Genomic DNA, 23,499 nt, shown 5'->3' on the forward strand with positions numbered 1-23,499 from the left:
GCATTGTGCTGGATCACCTCTCTTTGCAATGGGCACAAATATGAATCTCTTCCAGTGAGATAGGCAGGTAGTTGTCTTCCAAGTTTCATAGCAAAGACAAGTGAGTGTTTCCTGCACTGCATTCTGTGGTAGTTACATACTCTGGTGTCAACTCGAGACTATTAAGAGTGTAGAGGTGGAGTCTAGCCTGTCAATCAGGTCACAGCTTGATGACCTCATTTGGAGGCACGACAGAGGTAATTAGTAAATAGCTCACTGGAGGCCAGACACACACTCTCTCCCTGCGAGACATTCCTGCTGTCAAGCCACACAGGGTTACACTGATGGAGCCATAGCCCTGGAGATGGAGGAGCTTGTGGAGACCCATGCCAGTGCTGAGATGCTTCCATCTCCACTGGATCCACAAAGACTTTCCACCCACTGGCCTGTAATCTTCCTGAATTTGGTGTCATTGCATGTGTTGTATGAGTCTGAAGAGGAATTTATAGACTGGTACCAGACATATGTGCTAATATTGGATTTATGGACTTGATCTGGACTTGGCTGGGATGTTTTCTCAATATACAACTGCTCTTTTATAGAAAACTCTTTCTTATACACATATGAGGTATCTATGAATTTGTTTCTCTAGTCACCCCGGAGTAACGCACATCCATTTGTTGAAATTCTGTCAATTCCTGTTTTCACCACTGCTTTCAGTGTAGCTTGCCTTCTTCCTTCAATTGACTTCCTTCAATTCAATTCAAAATAAATAATTTGCTGCATCTTGAAGTGGTTAAACTTCAGTTAATTATTTTTGGTACAGTGACTTTCTATTTCTCTCATCTTCTTTGGATGCCTCCTGAATCATTCAATATTTCTCCATAGGATCCTTCAATATTTCAACTCAAGGCTTGGCTGCTTTCTTCATATTTTCACCTTGTGGAATACTGAGTGTGTTGCCCACTTTGGGTTTTATAACTCCACTTCTTCCACATTTCATGATCATACTTGTCTTCTTGAGCCACCTTTGAAATCTTATGTGCAGCTCTTTTGCTTCATTATCTCTTCCATTTAGTTTACCTACTCTTCATCTGAGAGCAAGTTTCCGTTTCTTCTAACATTTACTTTTGTGTTTTCTTTCTTTCCTATCTTTTAAACTACCTTATTTTGGTTTCATCTATCACGTCCTTGATGTCATCCCATGACTCATTTAGTCTTTGCTCTATGTGTCAAAGTCTATGCTTGAGATGGTCTCTAAATTCAGGTGAGATAGACTCAAGGTTGTACTCTGACACTTCTGGACTCTTACTTTTCTTCTTCAGCTTCAACTTGACCATGTGTCTCATGATCTGTCCCACAGTTGGCCTCTGGCCTTGTTCTGACTGATGATATTGAGCGTATTTTTTAGTTTCTTTCCACAGATGTAGTTAATTTTATTCTTTTGTATCCCATCTGGCAAGGTCCGTGTGCACAGTTGCCTGTTTTTGTTGTTGAAAAGGGGTATGTACAATGACTAAATTGTTGATCTTACAAAACTCTAGCATATTATCTCTGCTATAATTGCTATCTCCAAAGTCATATTTTCCAGCTCCTGACCCATCTTCTTTGTTTCCAACTTTTGCTTTCTGATCACCAGTTACCAATGCTTCTTGATAGTGTGTTTGATAGATTTCAGATGGGAGAATTTGGCAAACATCTTCAACTTCTTCATCTGTGGCATTAATAATTTGTATATCAGTTGGAATACCTGATCTTCATTGTAGGCATATGGATAGTATCTTATCTCTGACAAAATTGTACATCTGGATATCTGAGAATGTTCTTTTGGTGATGCCATTCCTGTTTAATTTATTATTCACGGATAGTGGATCTTATGTTTTTCTGATTCAAAATTGTCAGTACTGTCCATGCTTATTAATACCTAGGTTATTGATTTATATGTTTCCTATTTCATTTTTGATGACTTCTAATTTTTCTTGATTTTTTTCCTGTAAATTCTATGTTCTGCAAAAAATCATATTACTGTGAATGAGGGGGAGTGTGGAGTAGAGACCCAAAGTCCATCTGTAGGCAACTGGACATCCCCTTATAGAAGGGTCTAGCCCGGAAGAACCAAACCAGTCAGGGCGCAGTGTAGTAATGATGAAACATACAACGTTCCTCTAGTTCTTAAATGCTTCCTCCCCCACTATAATGATCCCAATTCTACCTTACAAACCTGGCTAGACCAGAGCATGTACACTGGTGCAGATAAGAGCTGGAAACACAGGGAATCCAGGACAGATAAACCCCTCAGGACCAATAATGAGAGTAGTGATACCAGGAGGGTAAGGGGAAGGTGGGGGAGAAAAGGGGAACTGACCACAATGGTTTACATATAACTCCTTCCCTGGGGGATAGACAACAGAAAAGGGGGTGAAGGGAGACATCGATGAGTGTAAGACATGAAAAATAATAATAATTTATAAATTATCCAAGGTTCTTGAGGGAAGTAAGGTGGTAGAGGGAGGGGGAAAATGAGGAGCTGATACCAAGGGCTCAAGTAGAAAGAAAATGTTTTGAGAATAATAAAGTCAACAAGTATACAAATGTGCTTGACACAGTGGATGTCTGTATGGATTGTGATGAGTTGTACAAGTCCCCAATAAAATGACTTTAAAAAAAAACTCTGTTCTGATTATTCGTGGATGTTTACAGCTGTTTCTTCTCAATGTGAGTCATCCCCCGTACCATCACATGAAGGTCCTGAAAGCTTCACTCCCTCCACATCGTCAAGGTGGACTCCACTTTGAGGAGGCAGCTCTCCCCTCGTCGTATTTTGAGTGCCTTCCACCGTGAGTCCTTCCTTGGCGTTCTATCAGACAGTGCTCTGCTGCTCTTCACATGGCATTTGCTGGTGAAAACTTTCAGAAACAGACAATCAGGTCGTTCTTTAAAAAAATCATTTTATTGGGGGCTCATACAGCTCTTATCACAATCCATACACCCTTCCATTGCATCAAGCACATTTGCACACTTGTTGCCATCATCATTCTCATCTGCTTTCCACTTGAGTCCCTGACATCAGCTCCTCATTCTTCCCCTCCCTTCCTGCCCCCCCTCCCTCGTGAACCCTCGATAATTTACAAGTAATTATTATTTTGTCATATCTTATGCTGTCCAATGACTCCTTTCACCCACTTTTCTGTTGACCGACTTCCAGAGAGGAGGTTATATGTAGATCCTTGTAATTGGTTGGAATGGCAGTTTAATAGAACAAAGTATTCTTGCATTGAGGGAGTACTGGAGTGGACACCCAATGTCCATCTGCTACCTTAATACTAAACCTATAAATATATCTATTTCCCCATCCTCATATATAGTTCTATAAATGTATAAAATATAATATTGTATAGTATATATACACTATAATATATATCTATAAATATATCTATTTCCCCATCCTCATATATAAATATATTTACATATGCATATTCCTTTATTTCGACCTCTATAAATGCCCTTTGCCTCCTATTTCTTTCCTCTACTTCCTTTTACTTTATTCTTGTGCCACTATCATGCTCAGCCTTCATTTGGGTGGCAGTAATTCCTCTCCGTTACATTACCCTTGATCACGCCCTACCAGACCTCCCACACCCTCCTCACCACCGATTTGGATCACTTGTTCCCTTGTCCCTGGGTTTATTAACACCACTTCCTTTCCCATAACCTCCCCGTCTCCCATGTCCCCCCCGGCACCATTGCTCCTGTTGTTTTCTTCTCCAGATTGTTCATCCAGCCTTTCTTATTTAGACAGAACTGCGGAGATAATAACATGCACAAAAACAAGACAGAGCAAAACAAAGCAACAAAACAACAAAAAGCCAATGGCAAAAAACAACAACAAAAAAGAAAAGCCTGTAGTTAGTTCAAGGACTGTTTGTTGGCCTTCAGGAGTGTTTTCTGGTTGAGTCTGATGGAGTGTCACGCCCAATCAGGTCCTCCTTAATAGGTATATTTTAGTTTGGAAACTCTGCTGAAACTTGAACACTATGAGTGGTTCTGCTCATATTTGAAATGCCAGTTACATAGCTTCCAGCATTACAGCAATACATAATCTACCCCAGTATGACAAACTGACAAGAGGAATGCGAACTAGTGGTCATGATAAGCACAATCTTTGTTAGATGGTGAAAAGAATCAGAGACATATGTACTGAAGACAGAATCAGAAGTGAAGAAGTGTTAGATACGTTATTCTTAGCAACTGTCTAATCTGCTTGTGCATGGGGTCACCGTGAATTGGGTTGATTTGACAGAAGCTAACCACAACAATGGGTGGGTCATAAGGTACTGATAGAGGATGACCACCAAAACCAATCTCACTGTCATCAAATTGATTGGCTCATAGGGACAGAGTAGAACCTCCCTAGCTGTTTTCTGAGATGGTGTGACAGTTCGATTTATTGTGCCAACTAGGCCAATAGGAACATGTAGAGGGAGATTAATCAGGTTACAGTTTGATTGTAGGGCAACGAGATAACTGGCTCTACAAGACCCACCCCCTCTCTCTTGCTCCCTGGTGATTGGACCCGCATGCTGCTGCTTTAGCTAGTTCTCTGCCTCATCCTGTGTGCTACACTACCTGTGGGCCAAACCAAGCTGTGGATTGTGGTGCTAGAGCTTGAGGCTCCTTCGAGACCTGCTTCACCACAATGCTGAGGCTTGTGGTGCTTGAGGCTGGTTGATCTTGAGTTCCAGACCTCATCAGGGCCTGCTCCATTAAGTTCTGGAGCTACTGTGCTGACCTATCCTGCTGTCTGCTGCCTTCAGCCAGACTCTGCCTGTCTTACCTGAGGGAAAACTCTGCTGTCTTCTTCCTTGACCTTGGACCTGGCAGCCCATGTGAGTTGAAGGACTTCCAGTTCCACAAAAGTGAGTTGAACTGAGTCCTTTGTATTGCTGTGTGGATAAATTAGCTGTTATGTTCCTTTTCTCTGTATAAACCTATCCTCATATACATATAAAATCATAAGTGTCCTGGTTTTGTTTCTCTAGAGAACCCTGCCTGACACAGAAGGTAAATTTTTATGGGGATAGAAAGCCTCATCTTCCTCCCAAGGAGGGCTGGTGGGTTCAAACTGCTGACCTTTCAGAGGACAGCCCAACTATGCCATGGGGTTCCTTTCATAGAGGATGAGGAAGAGGAAAAACTTCACAGGCTTTGCATTCTTGTCTGTGGCTTTAAACATGCTTATTTTGGAGCTAACAGGTGGTTGTTGTTTCTGCCATTATTGTTTAATAAAGTGGATGACTGAGCTTTTTATAGGGAAGTTGGCACAGTTTTGTAGTCAGTGCTAAAATGTTTGTGATAGCCTCCCTTCAACCCCCAACACACAACACACACACACACACACACACACAGGCAACATTGCCTTCTTTGTTTATCTTGTTTCCTTCTTCACTTTCATTTGCCATTTACATTTCTGTTATGAACTTTAAATTCCTGATTTTCTTTTAACAGATAATAACCTAAATTAACCTGCTTTTAGGACAATTTAATTATCAACCTATTTTTGTCTGCTTTCTTTCCTTTACTAGACTTGTGATGATTTCTTTTGGGAGGACATAAAAAACCCAAACTCATTGACATTAAGTTGCTTATGTATTGGGCTGCTAACTGCAAGGTCAGCAGTTCGAAGCCACCAGCTTCTCTGTAGGAGAAAGATGAGGCTCAAGGGGCAGATCCACTCTATCTTATAGGGTTGCTATGAGTAGGAAAGACAATAATTGCCATAGATTGGACCCCCGTGGGGTGCTTTTGGGTAAGTGCTGTACTGCAAACCACAAGACAGGTAGTTCAAAATTACTAGTCTGCACCTTGGGAGAAAGATGAGACTATGTGCTCCCATAAGGATCCCCAGCCCTGTATACTCTATGGAGGGTCGCTATGGGTCAGGATTCACTCGTTGGGAGTGGGCCTGGTTTTTGCACCGTTTTCCTCCAGTACCTTTTGTTGTGCTGTGTTTAATCTCCACGTGGTATCCTTGAACGCGAGGTGTCTACCACCATTGCCATCCCGTTGATTCTCACTCATAGAGGCCCTATGAGGCCCAGGAGAACTGCCCCACAGGGCTGCCAAGGATGTAATCTGTATGGACGAAGAAGGTCACCATGCTTTGCTCCCGTGGAGCAGCATCCTCAGAAGCCGTAGACGGCTCAGTTCTTAACCGTGGCATGAGACGTGCATTTCCATCTACTCTAAGTGACTTTGTATTTGGTTATCTTTAGAACAGTTTAAGAAAAATCAAGCAAACATGTTGTCCTGGGTGACTTCGAACCACGGTGATCTGATCGGTCCCTTGTAAACGGGCTTTCACCACCCAGGGACCTTCGTTGTCCTTACTACAGGGACAAAGAAGGGAGGGTGCGCTGTTTGATAGGAGGAGGTCAGGGAAAGCTTCCACCCTAAAGAACATTTAAGCAGAAGCTATAGGAAGGGAGTGAGCCCTGGGGCCACTCGGGAAAGACACTTCTAGGGAGAGAAACATGTTCATGCAAAGGCCCTGAGCCAGGTCTGCGGCTGTCTGTTTTAGGAGCAGCTAGGAGCTAGCTCAGCGTGACTTGGGTGAGTGAAGTGAGCGATGGAGGAGTGGAAGTCAGAAGGTGTGTGTGTGGAACAGATCAGGGAAGGTCTTAGAGATCGAAAGAAAATGCAAGAACAGCCTTTTAGCGGAGCTGGCAGAGAGTGCGCCGAGACAGAGGAAAAGGGACCATGTGATGGATTCTCGTGCTAGATACCGCGTGAGACCAGAGAAAAGATGCCATGCTCTTCCGGAGCATCAACATGTTGCTATAAGCCTGTGTTGCTAGGAATGCAGACATTGTGAGAGGCTCACCTATACCAAAGATGCAGACATTGTGAGAGGCTCACCTATACCAAAGATGCAGACATTGTGAGAGGGTCACCTATACCAAAGATGCAGACATTGTGAGAGGCTCACCTATACCAAAGATGCAGACATTGTGAGAGGCTCAACATAAACCGCTGAATAGATGATGTTAGCCAAGTACCAACAGTCCCCCACTTACGATTGAGCTTCTGCTCCAAGGACTCTGTTGGTAGATTGGTTCTGACAGAAGTCCAATAATGCTTTTTGTCTTTTTAAAGTTTTCATTATTATCGCCCTGTATCACGAATATCTTCATAAATTTGAGTTTTATCTTTATTTGCCTTTGGGATTCGGAAACATGACCTATAAGCTTACAGATCTATGGTATACATATGTGAATGAAAAGCACACACATCATAACAGCTTCGTCTGATGATGAAGATGAGTTGGACGACATTGGCAGTTTGTCAGCTGTAACCACCACCCCTCTTGTGGAAGGTTCTGGGTTGTTGTGTGGATGGCTTTTCAACTGGGATTCTTGTGAGCGTTGTCTGCATGGCCCTTCCCTTTTATTCTTCTCATATTTCATGTGACCATTTTACTGCTTCCCTTCTCTGCCACTCAGCGTTAGCAGAGGATTAGGATTAGGGTCCGTGTTTTCAATAAGTGAAGCCCCGGATCTAATTTAGAAAAAAGCTCCAGCTAGTCCTTTTGCTGTAAAAAATTTTAGACACTGTTTCTCCTTCCTTGTTTTTTTCTTTTCCATCCCCAAATACAGTAAGCCCTGACCTGTTCATTCTCTTGCTTTGTGATCTGTGAACACTTCAACACTGGAAAGATTAAGTTCTCAACTCAGCGTTCTTACGTCTGAATGATTTCCCCACCAATCTCCTCCCCCAGATTATCCTGATCAGATGCTTGGAAGAGATTCATGTAACCCAGTAACTTCCTACCCCCCCCCCCCCTTATCCTCTGCCTGCATTTTTTAGTAACTTCTGTCAGGCAGAGGGAATGTGGCATATACACTGACTGTGGGAAAGATTTCTCCCAAGTCTGTCTCCCCCAAATATGTCAGATTTAGCACTCTGCTTGCAGTTAATGATAAGAGCTGCTTCCCTTGAGGCAATCAGCAGCCAGACTGCTGTCTCCTGGGCCTGCTTCCTGCTGCTGGGACAATGGGCTACTTCTCCCTGAGGCTTGCGACCATTAGCTTGGTTCCTGTAGGTGGGGTTTATACCCTACTGATAACGGTTCCTATGGAGATCCAGAGAACAGATCAAACTCGCTCAGTGACAAGTTAGGCTGCCATCCTGTATCCAGGATCTGCCCATCTTGTCACATGTATACCTCCAATCCCTCCTCTTCCTATTGCATGTATGTCCCTAGATTGTCCACCTCTCATTGCGGTATTACCTGTAGTGCAACCCCTTCCTCTGACATATGACTTTACCTGTAATTAGTGGGCTTGCACTGCCCCCAAAGATATATAGGCCTGGGTTAGCAATAAAGATCTTTCTCTTGGCTCCTCCCTTGACCTCTCACCCGCTCCTCTCCTCCCCTGCTCCCTTTCTCCTTGTCCTCCTTCCCCCTCTCTCCACGTGGACCACCAAGCGGGGCTGAGGTGAGCATACTACCACGAAATGTGTCTGACTCCATTATTTCAACCTCTCTTTTATCTCTCATGCTCTCTATGACTTTAATATAATACTTAGATATCTCAACCGTACAATTGTGCCTGTCGAACCGGTGATTAGTGGTGGGGGGCTGACTCCCTTCCACCACACACTGACAATCCATAAGTGTGGTTTGTCATCGTCAAACACATTGTTAAGATGATGCATAACCAAATGCCATCGGGGAGGATGTATTTTCCAGAGCTTAAGTGGAGATCTAACCCAAGGCTTGAGTAATAAATATCCTACCAAGAATTGAGCAGAGCCCTTAACACCCAGAAACTTCCCTGCCTTAAGTGCTATGGAGTCACACAGGATTATAAGGATTCATTTAGACCAGCAGTTCTCAACCTTCCAGATGCCGCGACCCTTTAATACAGTTCCTCATGATGTGGTGGCCCCATATGTGGGCGTATCTGCATGTGGGCGGCCCCGCCTGGCGACGGATAGAGGAGCAGTGACTCGGTTCCTAAGACTATCGGAAATATGGTCTTAGGCGACCCCTGTGAAAGGGTCGTTCATCCCACAGCCTAAGAACCGCTGATTTAGACCTTCATTTCACAGACTAGGTAAAGCCAGATTAATAAAACAACTCGCCCAAGATGTCATAGTCAATGAATGCCAAAGGGGGAACTAGGATGCCCGTGTCCTGACACCCCTTCTCCGCCGCCCCCCCACCCCACCCCCAGTTTCAAATCCTTCCATGACAATCAACCTTAATTCGGGCGATCTACAAAAGGTGGGAGCGGATAGGTCAGATCACCGGAGAATTCTGATGACTTTTTACTGTGTTTGGTTGGAGTAGCCAGGATTTTTTTTTTTAATCTCGGCAGCAGACTTGTTTTACCCCTGCCTAAACAAGTCCTTGGGCAAAAGAGCGGGGGAAGAAAAACTGCTGTGATCACACCCAAGCATCAGATCATCTGGGTGAAGATAGGCCGCCATAATGAGGCCTCTTCTTCCGCAAGGGCTTTGAGGTTTTCAAAGAGGAGCACACCTTATTTCCTGTGCACCTCTGGGCAGCCCTGAGAGAGGAACAGATGGCAATTCCCACCACCTTACAGGGGAAGACATAAAATAATTCCAGGAACAGTAAATGACGCAGCCCGGATCACACACCTTTGCTGACAGTGACAGATTTCCTATGTCAGGTCCAAGAGACTTACCAGCACACTTGTCCTCCCAGATGACTAACAGCTGCCACTGCACAGCCCTTAAGATACAGCAGGCACCCTTCATCCCCGATGTTTTGCATATGACTCCTAGACGGTTAGTTCAAAGACCAGCCCCTGTGACTGATGGGAAAACGGAGGCACAGTGTACTGATGAGAAAATTGAGGAAATACAGGCACAGGGTACTGATGAGAAAATGTTCAAGGTCACATAGCCTCACAAGCACCCAGAACTTGGAACCAAGATACATGCAGAGAGCAAGTGTGGATGCTCCTATCTCAGCCACAGCCCTTCCTCTGGGATGGATGTGATAAGATTGATTTCAAAACCCCATTCATCTGGTTCAAACTGTCCGTGGAGGTACTGTAGTTTCAAAAGATGCATGTAGCAAAAGTTCAAGGAATTGTACCTATCGATCCTTGTCATTGTTTCTTCAAGCTCAGTGATCTTCTTTTTGGCTTGTTCTACTTTAGAGCGAGAACCCCAGTTTCTGATTCATATCAAGGGTCCTGATTTCTATCACTCCAACCACTATTTCCATCTTCGCATCTCTTTCTGTGTTCCACCATCTCAACATCTCTGCCTGTCCTCCCTCCCTCTGATAAGGATCTTGTGGCCTCGAATGGCTGACGAGATCATTCAGGATAATCTCCCCTACACAAGACACTTAATTTTGTCACCTCTGCGAAGTCTCCTTAGCCACATGGGTAACCACAGGCACAGGTTCTGGAGATTGGGAAATGGACATCTCTGTGAAGAGAGGGGAAGTTATCCAGCCTACCACAAGCACCAAAGGTCTCTAGAGAATAAAATATGGATGGTAGGTAACCTCAGGAGTCCACAGGAAGCAAGGAGGGAAGCAGATTCAGTACATCCCCTTTGGGATAACCCGAACAGCCCAAACAGGGAGAATTTAAATCAGAAAGAGGGCAGGGACCCAGGAGCCTCCCTGGAGCTGATGGCAGTGCGTGGCTGTTGATCTCCAGTAGAATATCAGCTCCATGAGGTGAGGTGGGCTTGCCTGTCTAGTAGTAACCAAATCCTTGTCACCTTGTCAAACAGTGCATGGCATCTGATTGGCTTTTTCAGATTGAGTTATTTTAGGCAAAAATGAGGGTGAGGGAACGGTCAGTTCTTGTCTAAACCAGGGATCAGCAAAACGCAGACGACGGTCCACCTCCAGCACACTGCCTGAATTTTTTGTGTGTGTGTTTGGTTTTTTAAATGTTTTATTAGGGGCTCATACAACTCTTATCACAATCCATACAGACATCAATTGTGTAAAGCGCATCTGTACAGTCATTGCCCCACTGCCTGAATGTTTTGTCCATAAAGTTTTACTGGGACACAGTCATTTTCATTTGCCTGTGTATTGTCTGCAGCTACTCTTGTGTGATCCCAGCAGAGATGAATCGTAATGATGAGAGTCTGTGGCCTGTAAAACCTAACCAGGCTCTCTTACAAAACGTGTACTGACTACATTAGGGAGACACACGTTATTGCATTTCAAAATTGGCTTAGATCAGAAAGGACATAGGCATCGCTCCACTCTACCATCCTTGGTATGATTACTTTTCATCCATTTTTTTTGTCTTCTCATTGCAAAATCACTGCTTCAGGTATAGACATCACCAAAAATAGGTGGTCCTGGGTGGTGGAGGTGGTGGTGCAGTGGAGATTGCTTGTCACTGTTCCACAATGTCTAAAGCTTGGAATCTTCTGGACACCCTTCCCTCACATATATCTAGCTTCAAGGCAAGGATGACTTGAAGCATGGTTCATCTGAGACTGTAAACCAGAGAATTTACATGGCACACCCTCCTTCCCTGTGGATAAACACTCCCAGTGTCTGAACCCTTGGACAGACCATTCTGATAGGGTGACTAACCCTTTTCCTGGGATTTTCCCGTTTTAGCTAGGCTTTGAACTGGTTCAAGCCAGTACAGCCATGGCTGACACAGCAAAATCTAAACTGGGCAAACTTTATAAAGTATGGATACACAAGAACAATAATAAGAGTGGGAACAATTACAGGCAGAAATCCTAGAATGGGAGATTTAAAAGAATCACAGTGAGCCCTTTCAAGAGCCTTCCTTGCTTGCTGAAATAAGGAGGTGTGTTAGTCTGGGTACTTTAGAGAAACAAATCCACCGAAACTCATGTACAAGAGAGAGTTTTATATATAGGTTAAGTATGCATCAAGAAAACATCCCAACCCAGTGCTGCCCAAGCCCACAAGTCCAACATTAATCCATTAACCCATACGTCCAACACCAATCCACAAAGTCCTCCTCCGTCTCACAAAACAGACGCAATGACACCGACTGCAGGAGGAAAGCCGAGTCAGTGAGTGTGTAAGCATCTCAGCACTGGCAGGGGTCTCCACACGGCTGCTCCAGCACCCAGGGCTGCATCCGGGTAAGTCCATGCGGCTTCTCCTTGGGAATGTCTTGCAAGAATCAGCCTTGCAAGCTGAAGCAGGGAACTGCTAAGACAGCTGCACCCTGGTGCAACCATCACAAAGCAAGAGACCGGAGAACTAAAAAGGCGAGGCTCACCAAACCATTGATCCCTCAGCCCTTCAATTAATCCCACATGTGTTTATCGGCCAGGTTGGCACAATAAACTAACTAACTGAGGAGGACTCGAAGCACTTGCTGTTGATGATCAAGAATTGCAGCCTTCATATGGATCGCCACTCAGTGTAAAGAAAACCCACATCCTCACCGTGGGACCAGTAGGTAACACCGTGATAAGTGGAGAAAAAGATTGAAGTTGCCAGAGATTTCATCTATCTTGGATTCACATTCAATGCACATGGAAAAAGTCAAGAGATCAAATGACACATTACGTTGGGTCAATATGTTGCACCAGACCTCTTTAAAGTCTTGAAGGGCAAGGATGTTACTTTGAGAACTAAGGTGCACCTGATCCAAGCCATGGTATTTCCTATGGCCTCATATGCATGTGAATGTTGGACATAGAAAAAGGAAGACCAAAGAAGAAGTGATGCATTTGAATTGTGGCGCTGGAGAAGAACATTGAAAGTATCATGCACTGCTGTAAAGACAAGCTGATCTCTCTTGGAAGAAGCAGAGTGACAATGCTCCTTGGAGGCAAAGATGGCGAGGCTTCATCTCATGTACTTTGAACATGTTAGGAGGTACCTGTCCCTGGAAAAGGGCATCATGCTTGGTAAAGTAGAAGTGCCGTAACACACATATTGCCCTTGTTTTCTGCAAGGGAAATTAAGTTTCTAGCAGAATGTTGATGCCTAATTGTTCCTATTCTGCTTACCATTTCCTTATGCTCACAGTTTACAAATTCAAGTCTGTTCTGGATTCACTTCATTGGCTATGACTGCCTCAGAGCCTTGAATTTGGGGACTCATAGTCCAACTGTGCGGAATCTGGTTGGACAGCCCGGAGCGTACCTGTACCGTGATGAGTGTGTCCAGCTGCAGGTAACTGAAAAAGGCAGAGCCAGGGGAACTGAGTCAGGGCTGTGAACCACCAAAAGATTACCTTCCTGATTTTGTTACAAAATTAATCTGCAAGATAGGCTACCATTGAAATATGACTGCTTGAGCAACAAGGGTCCTGGAAAGAACCACAGGAGATTTGACTCTGACTCACATTTCCAGTATTTAAAATCCTACGTCATTCCAGGTTCAATTTTTTTTCCTCCTTGGGCCTCAGTTTCCCCTTGGTTTTGCGTTTGTGGATACACATAACAGAGCTATTAAAACCTGTCTTTCTTCCTTCTTTATAGATCTTATGCAAATTCCTACAGAAGTCGCTTGGCAGGACTGCACACTCTCAAGCCTGGCAGGTTGTGACAGGTACTGGGCCCCATCAGGAAACTCACAGAACCACATCAAGGTGTCATGCTGCTGCTTCAAGGGAGTTTGTCCTCATGAATGGGCAATTTGGAAGCCTTAGAAATTCTTTACTGGTTTTGGAATCCTGGTTAAAATCCGAGTTGCTCTGGGACTGAGCACGTTGCTTAACTTCAGTGGAGCTTCTTATGGATAACATGGATAATACATACTGTAGGGGGGTTATGGGATTACCATGAAGCCTAAGGAAGCTTATGTTTCAAGCCCCCCCCCCCCACTTGTATGGGCTCCTCTCAGGATGAACCTCAGTCATCTTGTGTTTGTAGTTTCATAAGCTTAAAAGACCCTCCCCCCCCACCACCACCAGGTGCTGTCAGGCTGACTGACTCATGGGTTCTGTGGACAAATCACAACAGTGCAGATCATCTTCCAAAGTGCCTCGCGGTGAGTTTGAATTGCCAGCGTTTCCGTTCATGAATAAGTGCTTGTGCAACCCAGGGACACTATATCTAAAAGACACCATCCCTCAAATGAAGCATATCACCTTTGGGGCCTCCCCAAACCTAGATTAGCTCCTGTGTGTGAAAACAACTGATAATGTGTGCAAAACACCAAGCCCAGATTCCCACCCATTGTAAGAACAGCCCTTGTGTTGTTAGGGGAGGTACCCCCATGCCATCGCCACACACCCCACATCATTCCTCCTTCACTCTCTAAATGTGAGCGTTCATCTGCGGCTTGCTCAGTTTGTTCCTTGCCAACCCACCATGTCATGTCAGTTTCTTGCCAATCACTTGCCAGTTCCTACTTTGCCAAAAGCACTCCTTTAAGTTTAAGGTGAAGTGTGTACTTCCTCCCTGTTTCCCTTTTAATGGTGGGATAAATACTCCCCAGCAATTATGTTTATCACAGCAACACATGGGACAGAAGTAGGAGAAATCATAAATAAACGGCCTGAAGCTCCAGACTGAGATGTGACATCAAAGTCTCCCTAATGCCTAACAGAACATCCAACAGGTCAGGAAGATAAAGGGCAACCGAGGCCAAGCTGTGCTGTTTTAGCAGTTACTGCATTAAGAGACGACTTGTCAGCCAGCCATGCGCTCAGATGCTTGCCTGCCTTCGGGCACGTGTATTATCAAAGGATCATCAAAGGTGCTGTAATGATGGGCTCTTTACCCCAAGCAGAGACGGCGCAGCTCCTCTTTAGCTTTAGAGGGCTCAGCACCTGGCACTGCAGGCATAGCAAGAATCTCAGCACCATTACCTGTTTCTTAGCGGGAGTAAAGGAGGTAGGTGTGTGTCTGGTTATGTGGCCAACATGGCACTCCTTTGCTGAGGTAGAATAAAGGAGCTTGAACCTAGACACAACTTAGGGATAGCCATTATTGAAGGCCCATTGCCTACGAGGAGCCCTGGTGGCAAAGAGTTTATGTGTTGGGCTTCAAGCCACAGGTCTTCAGTTCGAAACCAGCAGCCACTCTGTGGGAGAAAGACAGGGCTTTCTCCTCCCATTAACAGTTGATTTTGGAAACTCTACCAGGCCTTATGGAATCACACGACAACAATGAAAATAGTGTCTAGGAGTGCTTGGGTGATACCAATGGTTAATCCACTGAGCTGATAACCAAAAGGTTGGAGGTTCGAGGCCACTCCAAGGCACCTTGGCATCTGCTTCTGGAAGATCACAGCCATGGAGACTCCGTACTCCGGACTACTCCAAAGCACATGGGGCTGCTATGAATGGAATGGAGTTGATGTCAACTGGTTTGGTTTTTTTATAATTGAGGTTCAAGGAGTCCTGGTCACACAGAAGGTGAACCTTCTCAGCTGCTCATCCGAAGTTTGCCTGTTTGAGTCACTCAGTATCCTTAGGAGAAAGTCTGGTGATCTACTTTTGAAAATCCAGCCACTGGAAAGCCTATGGAGCCCGGATCTACACGGAGTCATACAGCATTGCTGTGAGTCAACACGGACTCAATAGCACCCGATTCAGTGTCTCTTATGGTGCATAAGGCCCTGTGAATGATGTGTCAAACCTGGTCCCCAGTGATGCACACTCTCTGGTATAGAGGGGGATGTGTGGCCATGGGGACTAGATAAATCTGGTTTAATCTGCCTCTGCTTTGTCCTGGGTATATGATTTCCACTCTTGGAACTTCCTTGGGCTTTGAGTTTCCTCCTTTGTAAAATAGGAATAATACCCCCACCGTGTAAGATCACCATGGGGACTCAGTGAAGGAATAAAGATAAAGATTTTAAATAGGTCAATGCCAACTCATGGCAACCCCAAATCAATTGAATTTTTTTTTGCAACGAGATCAGCAAACCTTTCTTCAGAAACACTTTCTGTTAGCAGCTGAGCGCTTTAACCTCACCACCCAAATGGACACCCAGCTCGTGGTCATCGAGTCAGTTCCACTGACAGCGAGCACGTGTGTTTGGAGTGACAGCTTTCTTGGTTGTCATCTTGACCGAAGAACATCACCGGGTCTTCTCCCATGGCGTTTCTGGGGAGGTTCAAACTGTCAATCTTTAGGTGATAGGCCACTGAAAACTCTTCTCCATCCAAGGTCCTTTTGCTCCACCCGTGGACTCTGACACCGAGCAGAACCTCTGTGAACGATCATTTTCTCACCTCTTTCTGGAAGCAGAGAATGTAAGTGCACAGCCAGGACTTTCTGGGGAAAAATAAGAGCTTATGAGTACATTGCTCTTCTGAATCTTGTAATTTTTTTTCAAGTTATAGTTGCATCTTTATTAGAAAGTCTCTGCTGCCGACTTAGCGTTTTCCACCAATCCGGGGAGCGGACACTTTCACGGGCTTCACAATCTTTTGCTTAGGTGCCGCCTTGGTGGGGCCTTAGTAGCAGCCATTGCTGTCTTTTTAGAAGCTTGCTTTGCCTTTTTTGCTTCCTTGGCAGCCCTGATGGCCTGTCCTCGCTGGGCCTTTCTAACCTCAGGCTTCTGATTCCTCTTGGCCATGATATCAGCAAGAGACGCACCAGTGATGGCCCTCTGGAATTTGACTGCACGGCGGGTTCTTTTCTTTTGAATTTCTTCCGACTGCCCCTTCTTGTGCTTCCTCCTGTACAGGACAGTCCAGTTGATCTGCCGAGGGTTCCTCTTGGAAAGGAATGCCGACTCGCATTTTACATTCAGGAACTGGAAAACCTTTCCGTCGGTCCTGGCGTAGCGCCGCCCGTCCCCGGGGTAAATCTTGTAGCTGCTGAAGCTGCACAGCTCAACCTTCATGGCTGCGGCAGCAGAGGGCCGGGGAAGACGGCGAAGAGGAGAATCTTGTATTTTTTAAGAAGCTGAAAGCATTTTGTCACATGACATAAATCATACATTTTTGTGGCATAAAAATTAGATATAGATAAATAAATGTACATAATTCAAAGGACACAAATTCTAAGGTGTTAACAGATATTGTAAGATATTGCAATGCCTGCTAACACCCTTGGGTGTATCCTTCCGGTGCTATTTTTATATCTATAAATATACATAGATCACTAAATATATAATTATGCAATACATATTATTATATTACTCACTTTTTTATGCGACAGAACATTATAATGAGACACTCTTGGGAAAATTTCTTTCATGACAAGGCCAGGTAACAATTTCTTTCTTTTTTTTTAGTTAACTGTTTATTGGCACTTCATCCACATGTCATACAATTCAATATTTCAATCATATCAAGAAGAGTTGTACAATTATCACCACAATCAATTCTATACTATTACTTTTTTCCTTTTTTTAAAAAAAGTAATCTTATTGAGGTCTCGTACAACTCATCACAATCCATCCATTGTATCAAGCACATTTGTACATTTGTTGCCATCATCATTCTCAAAACATTTTCTTTCTACTTGAGTCCTTGGTATCAGCTCCTCAATCTCCCCCCTTACTCCCCGCCTCCCAAACCCTTGATAATTTATAAATTATTATTATTGTGTCATATCTTACACTATAGGATGTCTCCCTCCCCCCACTTTTCTGTTGTCTGTCCCCCAGGGAGGAGGTTATATGTAGATACTTGTACTTGGTTTCCCCTTTCTACCCCATCCTTCCCTCCCTCCACCCTCCCGGTAACGCCACTCTCATCACTGGACCTGAAGGGCTTATCTGTCCTGGATACTCTGTGTTTCCAGTTCCTATCTGCACCAGTTTACATGCAAGATGCATTTTGATTATTACAGATGGAACATAATTAAAGCATAGTGATTAATCACAAAAACAATATGTCAGTATAGATTGTGAAATATTTATTTCTAATGACAAATAAATGAAATTTTGTCTTGAAGCATGGTGTAGCATGGGTAAGAGTCTTCACGCTGGGTACTCGTATGTGGGCGCATCTGCATGTCGGTAGAACTGCCTGGAGACAGATAGAGGAGCAGTGTCTCAGTTCCTAAGACCATCAGAAATATGTGTTTTCCGATGGTCTGAGGTGACCCCTGTTAGCATGATTTCCACCAACTCTTCCCACGAGACGATGTGTTCATCACTGCTTTCCCCTAACTTTCTTAAATGGAGAGTGATCCAACTATTTGTAAAATGTGCCCCCCCCGCCCGAGTTATTTCCCCTCATTATTGTTCCTTGACGGCTTACCTAGCGCCTGTGGTGGTTTCAACGTCATTATTTCAACCCCTGGAAATTAAGCTCGCTCGGCATCCCCTTCAAAATAACTTTCAAACCCCTGTCTGAACGGCAAGTAGGCCTGTCCACCATTGATCTCTCTCTTAAACGCAGATACTGTCAGATCAAAGATGTGATCTTTGCAAGCTTAGAACCCCCCCCCCCCACACACACACAGAGCGATGGGAGGGTGTGTCGAAGCTGCAGTGCGCAGTAAAGGGTGCAAAGCAGATTAAAGGAAGCTTCAGTGTTTAAGTCTTCCCTGGAATTAGAGTTGGCATCGTTCTGTTTGACCCTGGGTCTGGGAAACCCAGCCATAGTCTGGCAAGCACAGTGGGGCCACAGCCAAAAATAACCCGCCCTTTGTTTGACCATTGGTGTAAAGGAACTTAATACCTTTTTGCAAACTCCACAAGACTTTGAGTCTCAGCCGGGCTCTCCTGCCTAGCTGGACTCTCTCCCATTCCCCACGGAGGTTATTATAAACAGCATGGGCTGGGTCTTCAGGATGCCGATGACCGAGATCTCACGGGAGACCAAGTCCGACTAGTTACAATGGGCTGTGTTATAAGGGCAGATGTTTGTCTTAGAAACCCAAGGATAAGGGTGTGGGCTGGGCCCCAGGGTGAAACGGGAAACAGGGAGTCATTTATTATCTGGGCTGATTGTAGCTCAGCCGATACAAACACAAACCAAACCAGTTGCCGTAGAGTCTGACCCACGGCCAACCTGTGTGTGTTGCAGTCGGATTGTCCTCCTCCCCAGCGAGTGTTTCCAGTGGCGCTGTTTCCGAAGCAGATTGCCAGGCTTTCTTCACAAGTGCCTGTGGGCGAGTGCAGTCCACTAACTTCTTGGTTAGCAGCTGAGTGGATTAACTGTTAACGGTATTCAGGGCTCAGCAGAAAGACTGTCTTTAAGTCTGCAGACAGCGTGGTGGGACAGACAGATGGGTCCCCAAGATGATGTAGTTGAGAGCCTTACCTGCAGAATCATCAGCATGCTCACAGGACTGATTGCAGTGAGCTCTAGCTCATGCCATGTTTTCCATATTGCAGTTAGCCTAACTTCTTCCATCTTGTCCCAGTCGTCCACCTCTTGGGAATTTTTATACCCGTCTGTATTGCTCTGTGGCAAACATTGGATGACGATATCTCCTGGAAGGGTTTGATGACGCCGAGATTCATTTAAGACATTAAAGAAGATTGCTTCAACATCATAAATATTTCTGTCATTTGCCTCTCCTAATTGGTTAGGAGTCAAAAGTTAATTCCTGCTTGCTCTCTGGTTAGTCGACAGAGACATCCAGAGCTGGTCCTAAGACTTGAGGAAACTCCTTGCTCTCTCTCTCTCTCTCTCTCTCTCTCTCTCTCTCTCTCTCTCTCTCTCTGTAATAAAAAAAAATTGCATCCCATGACTCTCCTGACACCCAATTCAATGTCGATTATCTATGGGTGACTCCCCCAGGGTCTGAATTCCAACGTAAAAAGCATGTGTACACACACACACACACACACATTAAAAACAAAACAAAACTCATTGCCAATGAGTTGATGTCAACTCATAGCGACCCTATAGAACAGGGTAGAACTGCCCTTGTGAGTTTCTGAGACTGTGACACTTTACAAGGGTAGAAAATCCTGTCTTTCTCCCAAGGAGTGGCTGGCGGTGAACTGCTGGCCTTGTAGTTAAGCAGACCAAAGAATAGCCACTATGCCCTTTGGGCTCTTAAAAAGTATATAGTCCATCTGGGGTCCTAAAGACTTGATAGTAAACAAGCGGCCATCTAGCTGAGAACCAACAAAACCCACATGGAAGCAGCACACCAGCCCGTGTGGTCACGAGGTGTCGATGGCATCAGGTATTAGGCATCAAAGAACAAAAAAATCATATCATTGTGAATGAGGGGGAGTGTGGAGTGGAGACCCAAAGCCCATCTGTAGGCAACTGGACATCCCCTTACAGAAGGGTCGTGGGGAGGAGACAAGCCAGTCAGGGTGCAGTGTAGCAATGATGAAACATACAACTCTCCTCTAGTACCTTAATGCTTCCTCCTCACCCACTATCATGATCCAAATTCTACCTTACAAATCCGGCTAGACCAGAGCATGTACACTGGTACAGATAGGAACTGGAAACACAGGGAATCCAGGACAGGTAAACCCCTCAGGACCAATAATGAGAGTAGCAATACCAGGAGAGTAAAAGGGAAGGTGGGGTGGAAAGGGGGAACCGATCACAATGATCTACATATAACTCCTTCCCTGGGGGACAGACAACAGAAAAGTGATAGAAGGGAGACATCGGTCAGTGTAAGACATGAAAAAAAATAATTTATAAATTATCCAAGGTTCTTGAGGGAAGGAAGTTGGTGGAGGGAGGGGAAAAATGAGGAGCTGATACCAAGGGCTCAAGTAGAAAGAAAATGTTTTGAGAATGATGATGGCAGCAAATGCACAAATGTGCTCGACACAATGGATGTGTGTATGGATTGTGATAAGAGTTGTATGAGCCCCCAGTAAGATGTTATTTTTTTAAAAGTATATATCTGTCTCTATGTCTTCTGTATGACAGCCTATATTGCAGTTGGACACCCTAGACATGTTATTTTTGACTACATTTCTCTTTTTCTCTCTAACTTGGAGCCAGTGAATTTGGCACTGTTACCCCTGTGTAAAGGTCCTCATAAGGCAGGGCAGAGACTCAGGTTTAGCTGCTGTTGGTAGTTTAGCTCTGTTGTCTCCCTACCTCAGATCCTCAAATCTATCACACACCAATACTCTGGTCAAAGCGATCTCTGTTGTTGTTAGTGCCATTGAGTCAGTTCTGAGTCATAGGGATCCTGTGTACAACTGAACAAAACACTTCCCAGTCCTGCACTGACCACGTGCTTGTTCTCATGTTCGAGTCCATTGCTGCAGCCATTGTGTCAATCCATCTTCTCGCGGGTCTTCCTCTTTTGTGCTATGCCTCTAATTTACCAAACATGATATTCTTCTCCAGGGACTCTTCTCTCTTGATAACATGTCTGAAGCATGTGAGACAAAGGCTCCAAGGAGCATGCTGGCTGTACTTCTTCCAAGATAGATTTGTTTGTTCTTTTGGCAGTCCATGGGACTTTCAATATTCTTCTGCATTGTAATTCAAATACATCAATCACTTTTTGGTCTTCCTTATTCAATATTCAATTTTCACATACATATGAGGTGATTGAAAATACCATGGCTTGGGTCAGGTTCACCCTTGGTTCTCAAAGTAACATCCTTGCTCTTCAACACCCGATTGCTCTCTGCAACTGTGGAAAGGAAATTTCTCTATATTGTGGGAAGGAAAGTGTTAGGTCAATTCTCAGAAAAGTTAGATGGGAAGATAACCTCAACGGTCCAGTCACATAAACCTCTACTTCCTGTTAGCTTTGTCCACCTTCTGAGATCTGTCGGAGCTCTTCCTAAGTAGAAGGAGCTCAGCTAGCATAATGGTTAATGTGTTGGTTAATGCCCTTGCTAAGTGCAAGGTCAGTGATGCAAAACCAGCGATTCAAAACTCTTGGAAGAAGACATTCTACTCTTGTAAAGCGTAACAGTCTTGGACACCCACAAGGGCAGTTCTACCCTGTCCTATGGCGTTGCTATTGGTCGGAATCAACTGTGGCACTGAGTTTGGTGTGTTTTACTTCTTAAGTAGGCAGCCTAGCTTTTCAACTCCATTGTCTCTCGTTGTCTCTCATTAGCCACTCTCTTGTCATAGAGGAATTGTCTGAATAGGGCTCTTCCAAATAAAGCACAAGGCACCCAATTGAATTCGAATTTCAACTAAATAGTAAAAGGAATGTTAATATTAAGTTTGTTTCAAATATGGCATGAGTGGCCTGAATTTTTTTATTTTCAATCCAGTAACTCGAGTTTAGCACCTAATTAGTAAATCGGAACTGTTCTGGATAAATGTCAGGCTCTCCAGTTTGCCATCCCTCCATAATAAGCACCCCTGACTGCTTTTACTCAGTTACGTTACCTATCTGGTACCTGCAGGCGTTTCAGTTTGCAAGGCCTATGTTCCTATTAGCTGCCAGTCGAGAAGGCTGTCTGCTTCTGCAGGGTAGACGGTGGCAGTCAAGGGAAAGATGGGCAGAGAATGAACTGAGGCAAACAGAGGAGAGTGAAGAGCAAAGGGGGATGGATTTCAAACCCTAAGTAGATGATTGTTTGTTTGTTTGTTTGGTGTGTCCCAGGTTTATTGAAAATATTACAGCATTGTGTATAAGATTCTAATGGCTCCACGTGGTGTTTTGAAATTCATTCCAACTGTGGGCTCAGTGACCTGCAGGTTGGACAGACAGCCAAAGTCCAACCGCTTCAACATTTCCATAGTGTCTGGATCCACTTCAGTAATCTCCTGGTCCAAGGCTGAGACCTCAGGAACATAATGATCTCTCCTTTCTCGCTCATCTTCCTGCAGCTTGATGGAGATCCCTCTCACAGGGCCTCTCTGAAGTCTCTTCATCACGTGTGTGACACAGCCTGCTCTCTTGTTGTGGAGTTTCTTGCTGGGAATAATGGCGATCTCCTGGCACATGCACTTGTTGGGGTAGAAACCACTACCCAGGCATGTGTAGTAGTTCTCAATGATGACCTGGGCCGCCTTCTTCATGGTTTTGGTGCAAACGCGGCCCAAGTTTGCAGGTCCATGATAAATGAGCTAGATGATTGCTTTTAAATGATGCCAGGTGTCTCACCAGGGCTGCCAAACAAACCCAGTAGCCAAGGTAGGAATGCAAGAGGGAGCACAGGTTGTGGTGTAAGGTGACACCTTTATATTTAACTTGATGGGGTTCTCAGGAGAGAATGAGAGGCTGAAGATATAACTTGAAAGCCCGAAGCATATGGGTAATTATTGAGAAATGAAAGGAGCTGGGATTTCTTAAAGAGAAGCTATCGCAGATTTAAAGGAATTAAGACCCATGAAACACGATGTTCAAGGGCAGTAGTGGAAGGATCCAGCAAAGGGACTCCTGGGCAGTCAGAGAAATAAGAGTCCGGGTGGCAATTTGGGTTGGGCTCAGGGAGGGGTGGTTCTTCACCTGGCCGTGGCTGGGCATACGCGCGTGCCATTAGCTGCTAGTCAAGTAGGTACTCTGCTCTCCAAGTGTTCAATAGCATCTGCTGTAAATTGCCAATGTTCTTTTGGCCAAAGCAAGTCTCATGGCCAATCTGTACATAAGGAGCATAGACTAAACAGTCTACCTTTTGATGAGAGGATCTGCACCAGGGGAAGTATCTGTGGTCTTCACAAGCTACATGACAGCACTGTTAGTCGCCTT

At 44.6% G+C, this 23,499-nt stretch overlaps 2 protein-coding genes across 2 annotated transcripts; both read right to left on the reverse strand.

The window, feature by feature from the left end:
- Positions 1-16,348: 16,348 nt before the first annotated feature.
- Positions 16,349-16,792, reverse strand: LOC142450752 (large ribosomal subunit protein eL24-like). Its single transcript, XM_075552712.1, has one exon. The coding sequence runs from the start codon at positions 16,790-16,792 to the stop codon at positions 16,364-16,366; it is 429 nt and encodes a 142-aa protein (XP_075408827.1). The 3' UTR covers positions 16,349-16,363.
- A 5,632-nt stretch (positions 16,793-22,424) lies between these two features.
- LOC142451360 (small ribosomal subunit protein eS17-like) lies at positions 22,425-23,277 on the reverse strand. The gene is made up of 2 exons (XM_075553207.1): positions 23,260-23,277; positions 22,425-22,877 (listed from the first exon to the last, which is right to left on the reverse strand). The coding sequence occupies exons 1-2, from the start codon at positions 23,275-23,277 to the stop codon at positions 22,425-22,427; spliced, it is 471 nt and encodes a 156-aa protein (XP_075409322.1).
- Positions 23,278-23,499: the final 222 nt, after the last annotated feature.

Source organism: Tenrec ecaudatus, chromosome 6, assembly GCF_050624435.1.
Source record: "Tenrec ecaudatus isolate mTenEca1 chromosome 6, mTenEca1.hap1, whole genome shotgun sequence".
NCBI classification, from domain to species: Eukaryota; Metazoa; Chordata; class Mammalia; order Afrosoricida; family Tenrecidae; genus Tenrec; species Tenrec ecaudatus.